Raw genomic sequence first — 12,041 nt, forward strand, 5'->3', positions numbered from 1 at the left:
AGTGAGGGTGGGGCCACGCCAGGCTGTTTGGGGAGGCACAGCCTTCCCCAGCTGATGCTACGTGCCACCCATGACCAGCAGAGCCACAAAATAACTCCCGCCCCTCCAGATTCCAAACCCGAGTGGACAGAGCCAGCCCCCTACCTGAAAAGCATCCCCAAGGCAGCTGGGCCTTTCCAAGGGCTCACCTGGTCTGCAGGAAGGAGCTGGATGGAGGGTCTCATGGAACCTAGTTGCTAAGGGATTAAGGCCCTGATCCACCAAAGCACAGAAGCCCATGCTTAAAGCTAAGCACATGAGTAGCTGCAGACATTTCCATTGGGATTACTCAGGTGCTTAAAGTTAACCATGTGCTCTGTGGAACCTGGCCTTCACCGAGCGTAAATGCAGGGGGATTGAAGCATAGGGATAAACACCCCCAACTAGGCTGCAGTGTCTTCTACCAATGCTTCACTTTTGGTTTTGCCAAACAATTTGTGACAGCAAATTCCCTGATATTTATGGCGGGGGGGTGTTCAGATTTCTGTGAAAAAAGAAAAGGAGGACTTGTGGCACCTTAGAGACGAACCAATTTATTTGAGCATAAGCTTTCGTGAGCTACAGCTCACTTCATCGGATGAAGTGAGCTGTAGCTCACGAAAGCTTATGCTCAAATAAATTGGTTCGTCTCTAAGGTGCCACAAGTCCTCCTTTTCTTTTTGCGAATACAGACTAACACGGCTGTTACTCTGAAACCAGATTTCTGTGCTTTTTCTAAGGGGCATGCAGCAGGCACTGTGGAATCAAACTGAAGCTTGTTCATATACCAGCCAGTAAGGTGCAGCTCCATTAATTCCCACTTTCTCAAAACAAAATGAACGTGACAGGTTTTGTCTCCTGTCCCCACATGTCCCGTTGCAGTTTGACATTCTGAATCGGATGGATGTGGCAAAGCACTCTTTGGTTACAACGGCAATGTTACTGCTTTCGGATTAAGTTAGCTGTAGCTCACGAAAGCTTATGCTCAAATAAATTTGTTCGTCTCTAAGGTGCCACAAGTACTCCTTTTCTTTTTGCGAATACAGACTAACACGGCTGCTACTCTGAAACCTGTCATAAATAGATCCTGTTTCCCTCCCACTCCATCCCAGCCGCTTTGATGCGCTAGACTCATTTGGAGGAGATGGGTCTGATGAGATCTTGGGGGAAAGCTCTCTTCTGTAGGAGATCCCGGTTCACCTTCCAATCACTCTCTTTGAAGCCGGTCAGAAATCCTTCTTCCTGGGGAGAAAAAACAAACCTGGGTCAGGACCAGTAGGAAGAGTGGAAAGGGATTTCTAAGGCTGAGTAGCAGGAAAATGTTCCTGACAGTGAGAGCTGTTGGACTGTGAAAGTTTCCCAAAGGTTGCAGGGTGGAGACATGGCTTGGGACATTTAAAACTAGATTAGATGCAGCAGTACAGAACAATCCTGCATTGGGTCCAGAGAGATGGACTGGGTGGAACCTATCCAGTCTTTTCCATTTCATGATTCAAAGAGGAGTTCTTTGCTTTAAAGTCACCTAGCAGGTGTGGAAACCCAGTTCCCGCTAATTCTAACTGGGGTATCTGCGTCTATTAGACAGCTCTGAAAAAATCTCAGCTTTAATATTGCACCTCTCCTTAGGTTTACCCTCTTGTGACAGCATCTTCATCACAGAGACAGTACACAGATTCAAGTGTGCAGATGAAGGAACCAACTGACGAGCTGGGTGGGAAATGGTTTTCCTATCTTGTGAGTTTGAGGTTTTGATATTTTTTCCTGCCTCAAATCAGGCTGAAAAGTCAAAAGCTCAAATTTTTGCAACCTGATAGTCCAAAAATTTTTTTCCATCAAGTCCATTAAAATGTTTAATTTAGATTTCGACTTTAAAAATAAAAAAGCTTTTAGTAAAAGCTAACGAAAATTTCAAAACGAAAAGTTATTTTGAACCAGAAAACAAAACACTTAATTTAGAAAACACTGAAACAGGTCATTTTAACAATTTTAAAGTTTCCCCCACAAAATTTTCTAATTAGATTTGTCAAAACCAACCTTTTCCCATGAAAAATTTGTTTCTGTGAACCGGCATTTTCTGATGGAAAAAACATTTCATCAGACAATTCCCAGCTTGCTCTACCAATTTGCCTCTAAATCTCTTCAGCAACAGGAAGTGACTTGTCAGCACCAAGGAAATAGTTTAGCAAGAGGAGAAAGGAGCTGGGAGATCAGTTAATGATTGACTGAAGGTCTACTTAAGGTGAAAGAGAAATGATAAACAGACACATGTGTATTGCAGGCACTATGCCTGCATTTTATTAGGCCTTGTGCTCATGGGAAAGTTGCACTTGTATAACTGAAGGTGTGAATTTAAATCGGCGCAAACACTGCACAGACACTTTTAGACTTGGTCTACACAGTTCTTTTACTAGGAAAATGACGTCTCTTAGAGGTGTGGTGGATTTTTTTTGTTTTTTACCCAAAGTTCTACCAGTACGACCCCTAGTGTGGACTTATAGTTCTATCAATATGGTTTATTCCTCTTCCTGTACGGTATACCTGCACTCACCCTAACGGGAGTCGTATTCCTTTAATTATACCAGTATAGTTAAAGCAGTACATCTTGTCTGTGTGTAGATAAACCCTTAATCCAGTTTAAGAGTGGTTTACTTCTGTTTAGCTCCATGCTAGCTCTACACTTGAAGGCTTTGCTGCTCTAGCTGTACCAATATACTAGACGGGCAAAGTGCTCCTAGAGTGGATGCAACAAAACTTTGGTTTCACCAGTGTAACTTATTCCAGTGCCCCCTCCCCGCTCCACCCCAGTGAGAGAAAAGGGCAGTTTGGCTGGTATTACTGTAGCTACACTAGGGGCTTTTGCTGGCTGTATTGGTCACAAACCACATCTCCGACTGACATTGCTATGCCAGCAAAAGTTTTCAGTGTAGATCTGGCTTTCATCAATTAGAAACAGGTTTAATTAAACCAAAATAAAAGCATCTGTACACCACCTTTTGTACCAGTTAAATTGTCTTTTTTTTAAAAACCGGATACAATTTAAAGTTAGACTGTGTGAAGCTTTCCCACGTAGACAAGCCCTTACATACTGAGAGAAGAGACTGCAACAGGATCATATCAGGTCCTACCTACATAGTATGCAGCAACAGGAAATTGCCAAGACATCCCATCCCCCATTACCAAATAGTCAGGCTCTTTGTTTTCAGTTTTTATCGACTTTTACTGAAACTTTCCCGGGTTTTACAAAAGCAATTATTCGTATTTTTTTTTTTTTTTTTTTTTTTACCAATTTTTCACCCAAATTTTGGAAGCGTCAGAAATCCCACAAACCACCTCCCCGCTCGGGAATGAGAGATGGTGGCTCGCTGTTACCTGGGCCTGAGAGTTGGTTACCACCAGAATTATCTCCCCTTCCCTGAACTGCAGATGATTTTCATCGTCTGATATGTGAGTCTGGATTGCTTGAGCCTGGAATGTGAAGATGGGATTAGTGAGAAGTTACTTTCCTTGGAATCACTGACTCTTTCCCCACCAGCAGGATGGGATGGTACATGGTGGAATTCGGATACACAGGTTCTGTCAGAATGGTGCAATTGTCTCTTGATAGCCACATTCCATACCATGTGTCATTGCTTAATTAGCAGGTCCCTTTCAGATGACACCCCAGGGAGCAGCTCATAGACCCAGACTGGGAATACTGCTCGGAACTGCTGCTTTACATTATTTAGGGCACTGAAGCCAAAGAAGTATGCATCTGAAGGCAGAATTTGGCCCTTGGGACCTATTTTTTTAAAGTAGCGATGGAATAGGCAGGCAAGAAAAGAATGTGGATCCCCTGGGATTATCCTGCCTGCAAATCCAAAGTTTGTGTGTCCCTAAAATGTGAACGCAAAGGGCTGCTACTGGTGACATCTCAGGAGGACAACCACCTCCCCTCCAGCAATTGCTGATTGTATCAAACAGCTGATTGCTATCACATTGTTCACTCTGCTTGTGTGTGGTGTCGCTTTCCCCTATCTGTCATCTGCATTGTCTAGAATTATCAGCTCTTCCTGGCAGACACTATTTTGTGTTTGTACAGCACCTCCCACAATGGGGCCCCAGTCTCGGCTGGATCCCTAGGCACTTATTCATGCATGATTAATCATAGTAAGTATTAATATTGACAGAGGCCAGGACTACACTACAGAGTTTTGTCAGCATGGTTCTGTCATTCAGAGGTGTGAAAAAACCACACCCTTGACTGACACAGTTATGCCGGCAAAACCTCCCATCTACATGCAGCTATACAGTACCAGAAAGAGGGTCCTTTTGCTGGTATGGCTTCTGTTGTTGCAGTTTAACTATACTAACTCCTCTTGCTGGTATAAGCAGTGTCTCCACTAGGAGGCACTGCTGGTATAGCCTGTGTAGTGTCAACAAGCCCTCTGGTACCAGCGAAACGCAAAATTCTTTTGCTCAAGGTCGGCCTTTGAATCAACCCCAGCTGTGTCATTATTGGGAATTCGTATTAGAGGAGCACTTAGAGGCCCCAACTGGGATTAGGACCCCGCTGTGCAAGCTGCTGTTCACACCCATAGGAAGAAATGGTCCATGAAGAATATACGGTGTAAATAAATAAGACAAAGGATGGGAGGGGAAACAGAGACAAGAAGCAACTTGCCCAAGGTCACACATCAGGTCAATGAACAGAATTCCTGGTCTCCCAACTCCCCAGCCAGTGTCCTAGCCACTAGGCCACCTCTGCTCAGCCTTATGGTACAGCAGGTAGTTGGCGTTTCTTAGAATATAAGAACGGCCATACAGGGTCAGACTAAAGGTCCATCTAGCCCAGTATCCTGTCTTCTGACAGTGGCCAGTGCCAGGTGTCCCAGAGGGAATGAACAGAACAAGTAATCCTCAAGTGATCCATCGCCTGTCGCTCATTCCTAGCTTCTGGCAAACAGGCTAGGGACACCATCCCCGGCCATCCTGGCTAATAGCCATTGATGGACCGATCCTCCATGAACTTACCTAGTTCTTTTTTGAACCCTATTAGAGTCTTGACCTTCACAACATCCTCTGGCAAGGAGTTTCACAGGTTGACTGTTGTGTGAAGAAATACTTCCTTTTGTTTGTTTTAAACCTGCTGCCTATTAATTTCATTTGGTGACCCCTGGTTCTCGTGTTACGAGAAGGAGTAAATGACACCTCCTTATTTATGATCTTCACACCAGTCATGATTTTATAGACCTCAATCATATCCCCCCTTAGCTGTCTTCTTACCTTGAAGAGGAAGCCCACAGGCAGCTCATGGCTGCTGCTGCCTGTTTCACCATTTGGAGTGAAGCCAAACATCATCTGAAATCAGAAGGACATTTGATGGGTCCGGTTACTCTAGCTTCTTTGCCCATGCACAGAACTATCCCTTTGGCTGGCCCTCGGGCTGCTGGTGGCATCACAGACTACACAGAAAGCAACGTTGCAAAATAGTTTTTAGAAAATACAATGTAGGACTATAGTTGGGAACCGGAACTAATCCGGCCTTTCAGCCCAGAGTCCCTGCTTCCTTCAGTGGATTCCCAGATCTTCTGATTTAGATCCAGATGCTGCTACTCTGACACGGCCAGCAGCCCTCCTGAACTACACCCAGAGTGAAGCACTAACAATTGCGTGTCAGGATAGGACAAGCTGACCCTTCAACATTTCCACTCTATTAACTCAGTCACCTCCTATCAAGGAAGAGATTCACAGGTGCAGATCACTAATAGAGAACGCTAAGCAGCTTCATGTCCATAGGAGGAGCTTTGCACACAGCACGGCTCACTTGCCCCTCATGGGGAAAGCCACAAACTTTGGTTAAACTTTGCTTTATCATCATCATATCACTCGTACTGAAATAGTGCCTAGGAGCCCCAGTCATGGGCCAGAACTCCACTGCGCAAGGTGCTGTACAATGACAGCGACTGGATGCAGTTTGTTTCCTCCCAGATAGGCTCTCCCCTTTTCATGGCTGATGACAAGGAGCACGACCATGCCAAACAAGCATGCTTGTTTCTAAACGCGTGCTGACTGGAAACGCCTTTTGCTGTGGTTTTGGGACAAGAGGTGCACAAACCCAGCAGCAGTTGGGTGCCTAAATCCCTTAGGCTCCTGTGAAAATCCCAGCCTTACCATGCAACAAAATTTGATAGCAACCTTCGACTACCTGAAGGGGGTTTCCAAAGAGGATGGAGCTCAGTGGTGGCAGATGACAGAACAAGCAGCAATGGTCTCAAGTTGCAGTGGGGGAGGTCTAGGTTGGATATTAGGAAACACTAGGAGGGTGGTGAAGCACTGGAATGGGTTCCCTAGGGAGGTGGTGGAATCTCTTTCCTTAGAGGTTTTTAAGGCCCGGCTTGACAAAGCCCTGGCTGGGATGATTTAGTTGGGGTTGGTTCTGCTTTGAGCAGGGGGTTGGACTAGATGACCTCCTGAGGTCTCTTCCAACCCTGATATTCTATGAGCCTGGGAAATGGATGGGTGAGGGAGAGGCTAAAAATACACATTGATCTTCAGGGCACTTGTGAGCACTTCTGGGTGTGGGAAAAACCTCCCATTTGGGAGGGCTGGAGGCATATAAGGGAGCCACAGAGAACGTATCGGTGTGTGAGAAACAAGTCCCAGCGTTAGAGTGGCAAAAGCTGGGCGTGCAGAAGAGCAACTATTCGGAAAATGCGATGCACCCTCCTGCGGCAGTCGAAATAATGATGAACACTAACTGCTGTCCCTGCAGTTTCTTGGTTGAAGTTGGGTTTTTCAGACACACCTTAATGACTATCCAAACACAACTGGGTTTGGAACAAAAGGAGGAGGAAACGAGTCTTATTCAGCAAATAGTTTCCTATTCATCCCCAGTGAAAAAGCAAACCACATCATGGAGAGCATTCTCCATGGAGTGACCAATTCCTCGCTGCTGGGAACTGCTCTCCTCCCCCCCACTGCCCTGCAAGTTCATTGGAAGTTGGAAAACTTGCAATATATTTTGCCACGAGCAAATTGCTTTTCAGCTGCAAAGGTTCGTGTAGGCAACAGACCCAGGTAAAGGCCCTGGTTGTCAGTAACATTTCTGGCAAGGACAAGTACAATTCAAGCAGGTCTCTTCTCTGGGTCCTAGCACCTGCCGCCCCGCTTCTCCAGTAGCCCCCCTTTCATCTCCTCAATGCACCCGCTTGCTTGTTATTCCCATGTTACAGCAGATACCTGCAATGACTTTGCTTCAGGCCACTGGTCAGCAGCCAAACCCTTGTCCCACATTCATTCTGTTGTTTCTTACCTGCGTTTCAGTCACCGTTGGGGAAATGTTTAGTTCTTCCATGCTCCCCTCGCTGCCCCGGTCCTCTTCGGCCTCCCGGCTTGGCTGGCAAATGGTCCGCTCAGTCTCTGTCTGTGGCTGCTTCTGGCCATTGGCCCATTCCTCTGCTTTGGGTGGACTGGAGCCACGGGTGCTGGCTGGGTCTTGATGGACTTCATGGACTGGGGTGGGAGGGGAAGTGTCTTCATCAGGAGGGTACGTGGCATTTTCAGGGCAATCTAAAACCTCACCGAGGGGCATCCCGTTTCCTGGCTGACTTGATTCTTGCTGGGAAGCTGTGGGTTGGGTATCTCCTGATGGGTTGGTCTCCTCTCTCAAGTCAGGTGAAGGGGGTGCTTGCAGAGATGGGATTTCATTGCTCGCATGGAGTACAGAGCATTCATTTCCCCCCTGCAGGTCTCTAGCATCGGCCTCCAGGCTTCCTGGAGTCTGGGTTTGGGCTGATGCACCATCAGAGGGCGGCAGAGACGTTTTGGCTTTGCTCACAGCCTCAGCTATAGCGGCAGATAGAATCTCTGCAGCCGTAGCTGCTGCAATATCTTCAACTCCCCGGTATGACCTCTCTGTCACTCGGCTGGGTTCCTCCAGAGTCCCAGTCTGATTCTCATTCTGGATTTCACTGGCACCAGAGGACACGGACTCCACCTCTGCTGCTGACAGGGACTCTCTCTTGTCATGCATCGGAACAGCAGGAGAGGTGGGTGTCTCATCCTGGATTTCACTGGCACCAGAGGACCCGGACTGCACCTCTGCTGCTGACATGGACTCTCTCTTGTCATGCATCAGAACAGCAGGAGAGGTGGGTGTCTCATCCTGGATTTCACTGGCACCAGAGGACCCGGACTGCACCTCTGCTGCTGACATGGACTCTCTCTTGTCGGGGGTCAAAACAGCAGCAGGAGATGCCGGCCGCTCATCCTGGATTTCGCTGCCACCGGAGGATGCGGCCTCCCCCTCTGCTGCTGAAGAAACAGATTCTCTCGCATGACACGTTGAATTGTTAGGAGGCAGCTCAGAGGTCCCATCTGCAGAATTTCCCAGTGATGTGAAAACGACAGGAGGACGACTCACCGGGGAGGAGATGACCAGTGAGCGCCTGTTACTGCATTAAAGAAGACAGTGCTTTTACTTGCATAGGGTGTTCTCTCTGTGACACACGTCACCTATCTAAGTACTTTGCACCTACTCCACCCAACGTTAATCCCCCCAATACATACAATCCCAGCAAGAGTACGACTGGCCATAGGCTCCAGACAGACAGACTGCAACAACCAAATGCGTGTTTCCTAGATACCAGACGTCTTTAACTAATCCCAGTGTAGTGACGGTCAGTTTGGCCTTCACCAGGGATTGAACCAGGGATCTCCACAGCTAAAGCATGAGCCTCTATAGCCTGAGCTAAAGGACGAACTTCCCTAGTTTTGAACTGCAGCAGACTCATTCTCTCTGGGTCAGGCCCAGGGTAGGGGTGTGAGGTCTAAATCACACATTAACCAGTGGGTTATATTGGCTGAAATTTGTGAGATTGCCCTCCTGGGGAGGCTGGATTTTAAATACTCCAAGACTCACTGAGGCAATGACTATACCCAGTTAGATTTCTCTTCACTCCCAGCGATAAAGGAATAAAAAACCAGTATCAAAAACCCACACGTTGACCAAAGTACAACCGGCCAGGAGTTCCACCCAAGGGTATCTTAGCCAGGGGTTCTGAGGAGGCTGCTCCAGAGACAGAGGAGGTGAGTAAAAAAAAAAGTAAACTAATGATTCCAAGGTGCCAACATTTGAGACACATTTATGGGCTCTGATTTTCAGAGACGAGGCACTCAGCACAGTTTGAAAATCGGGCCCCATTGAGGAACCTCAGCCCAGACTTCTGAGGGTTGAGGCACCTCCCACAATCCATAGTCAGATTTGAAAATCTTGGTCAGAGTCAACTTTACGTTCACGTCATTATTTTCTGATTCACTGCATTTTATTTACATTCATTTAAAGAAACAGGAAACCTCAGAGAATCAGGGCTTGAAGGCATAGGAGAACATTCTCCATAGCTCCTAAGGCCTGGTCTACGCTACAAATTTAGGCCGACGGAAGCCACCTTAAGTTGAACTAATAACATGTCTCTACGCTACCAGCTGCCTTCTGCCAACCTAACACTCCTGTAATGTCGCCTTAATTACTCCACCTCTGCAAGAGGCATAGCATTTAATTTGACGTTGATGGGTCAGCAGAGAGGCAGCGTAGATGCATTAGAGACTTAGAAGCTTAAGGTCCATCGAAAAAGTCAATGGGAAATAGGGACTTGACTCACTGAGGTACTTTTGAAATGTTCCGTGATCTAACATGGCACCCAGCGCTCCCCCTGTTTGAGATTTAGCATCCCTCTAGACCTTATCTACCATGAGAACTGGAAAGCCATTTACCTCGGCACCCCTTTAATGATAAAGACTTTGCTGGAGTGCTGCTTTTCCAGTTTGCTCATCACCTCATACAAGTCGTGGTTCAGCTGAAAACAATGGGAGAGAAGCAAACATCAGAACCTACAATGAGATGATACTTTACAGCTTTCTCTTCTTTTATCAGGGAGAATTAGTTCACATGGTTTCTCTTCACAGCCCTGTGAGCATGGACTTCTGCTCACCCACTGTCTGAACCACTGTAACATGGACTATCTAGACCAGCGTTTCTCAACTTTTTGATACCAGGGACTGGCTTACTGCCTTCCTAAACTGTCTCAGGGAAATCTCAAAGACTGGCAAGGAGACTGCCGCTGACCGGTAGTTGAGAAACACTGATCTACATGACTCAAGACAGGAAGTCGCTTCTGGAGGAGCCCCATGGGTGGGTATCAAAGGCTGGGGGAGGCTGAGCCTCCCCAAACATCCCTGCATGGCCCTGTCCATGATCTGCCCCCAGACCCCCTCCTTCCCAGTACTGCACTCCTAGGTGGGGGGGGCTGTGTCATCTGCCCACCACCACACCCGGCGCTCCAGGCCTGGGGGCGCTTGGGGGCTCTCTGAGCTGGGGCGGGAGGGGCGTGACCTCAGGCAGGAGGGGCAGGGCGGGCTGGGGGCTAGCCTCCCCGAGCCCAGGGTTCACTTGCCGCCCATGAGAAGCCCTCTGTGTTTCTCCCTTCCCTTCATTTGGGGCTGCATTTCCTGCCCCCCACATTCTCCAAATCTTCCCTTTAACCAGGTCATAACAAGAACCAATGATTGGACGTTAAAGCCAGACAATTTAAAATTGGAAATCAGGCAGAAATTTTTAACGGTGAGGGTGATCGTACCATTGGAAGAAACTACTCAAGGAAGTGGTATCTCAAGGTCTTCAGATCAAGACTGGATGCCTTTCTGAGATGCTTTAGTCAAACAAGTTATTGGGCTCAGTACAGGGGTAACTGGGTGAAACTCTCTGGCTTGTGCAATGCAGGAGTCAGGCCTGTGGTTCTCAGCCAGGGGTACGTGTACCCCTGGGGAGATGCAGCGGTCTTCCAGGGGATACTCAACTGATCTAGATTGGTGTTTCTCACCCTGGGGGTTGCATCTCGGATGGGGTCATGGGACAGGTTTGGGGGGTGGGGGTGGGGAGCGCGTTACAAGTACTGGTCTGGTGTTAAGGGTTGGCAAGCAAGGCAGTTGCTCCTGGTCCCCAGGGCAGAGGGAGCCATGCGAAACTAAGTTACATGTTTCAGCCTCGGGTGGTGGGCTTGGGCTTCAGACAAGGCTCACAAGTGAAAAACAGGTTCAAGTACCACGCTGAAATGTATGTACACTATTTATATCCCAGTCAATTTGTTTTATCATTATATGGTGAAAATGAGAACATCAGCTGTTTTCCAGTACGAGCGCTCTGTGACACTTCTGTATTTTTATGTCCGACTTTGTAAGAAGTAGTTTTTAAGTGAGGTGAAACTTGGGGGTAAGCAAGACAAATCAGACTCCTGAAAGGGGGACAGGAGTCTGGAAAGGTTGGAAACACTGACGATCTAAGAGTCCCTTTAAAAATCTATGACTTTATCTATAAAAACCCAGCTCACAAGGCTCTTCTGGCAGCACTGGGATATGCTAGGGACTAGTCTGGTTAACACAGGTCGTCCGACCAACAAGAGAGCAACATCAGATGGATTCCCTTAAAATTACATTTCAAGGGAACACAAATTCCTTGGATAATCTGACAAGGCGGGTGAGGGAATCTTTTGTATTGGACCGACTTCTGTTTGTGAGAGAGACAGGCTTTTGAGCTTACACAGAGCTCTTCTTCAGGTCTGGGAAAGGTACTCAGAGTGTCTCAGCTAAATACAAGGTAGAATATTTCATATTTCAAGTAACCATGCAAGTTGAAGTGGTCTGTTAAGACCTTTCCAGTCATGGCGGGAGGAGGGGAAACAAAGGACCGGTGGTGGGTGGATTATTTTTTTTAACCTTCCTAACTGTCCTCTAGGTGGCAGCAGTGGGCAATTATTGCTAATGCTCAAAGGAACAGTTTTTAAAGCAATTGAGACCCCATTACTAGGAAAACACATCTTCTGTGCGTCATTTAACAGGCTTATATTTTAAGGGCCAGTCTCTCACCTTACTCATCTCCTTGTAGAAGATGTCTCTTAAATTGGAAATATTCTGGAAGATGGTCACGTAGCAAGCAATGCGGCTGTTCAGAAATAAACCAAAAATAAATAAATAGCAAATTGAATCATGCC

The 12,041-nt window shown here is 47.1% G+C and overlaps 1 protein-coding gene across 5 annotated transcripts in view; it reads right to left on the minus strand.

The window, feature by feature from the left end:
* Window positions 1-710: 710 nt before the first annotated feature.
* LOC140900626 (chymotrypsin-like elastase family member 1) overlaps window positions 711-12,041 on the minus strand; it is a 58,734-nt gene continuing 47,403 nt past the window's right edge. For 3 of the 5 annotated variants that reach the window (XM_073318140.1, XM_073318138.1, XM_073318143.1), the window contains 6 exons: window positions 11,917-11,992; window positions 9,769-9,851; window positions 7,310-8,450; window positions 5,281-5,355; window positions 3,388-3,483; window positions 711-1,260 (listed from right to left, as the gene is read on the minus strand). In XM_073318140.1, the coding sequence (XP_073174241.1) occupies window positions 1,150-1,260; window positions 3,388-3,483; window positions 5,281-5,355; window positions 7,310-8,450; window positions 9,769-9,851; window positions 11,917-11,992 (1,582 nt within the window). In that variant the 3' untranslated portion in view covers window positions 711-1,149. The remainder of the gene's footprint in view (window positions 1,261-3,387; window positions 3,484-5,280; window positions 5,356-7,309; window positions 8,451-9,768; window positions 9,852-11,916; window positions 11,993-12,041) is intronic. The other 2 variants (XM_073318139.1, XM_073318142.1) reach the window with 2 other exon arrangements.

The sequence above is a fragment of the Lepidochelys kempii genome, chromosome 20 (genome assembly GCF_965140265.1).
Source record: "Lepidochelys kempii isolate rLepKem1 chromosome 20, rLepKem1.hap2, whole genome shotgun sequence".
Lineage (NCBI taxonomy): Eukaryota > Metazoa > Chordata > Testudines > Cheloniidae > Lepidochelys > Lepidochelys kempii.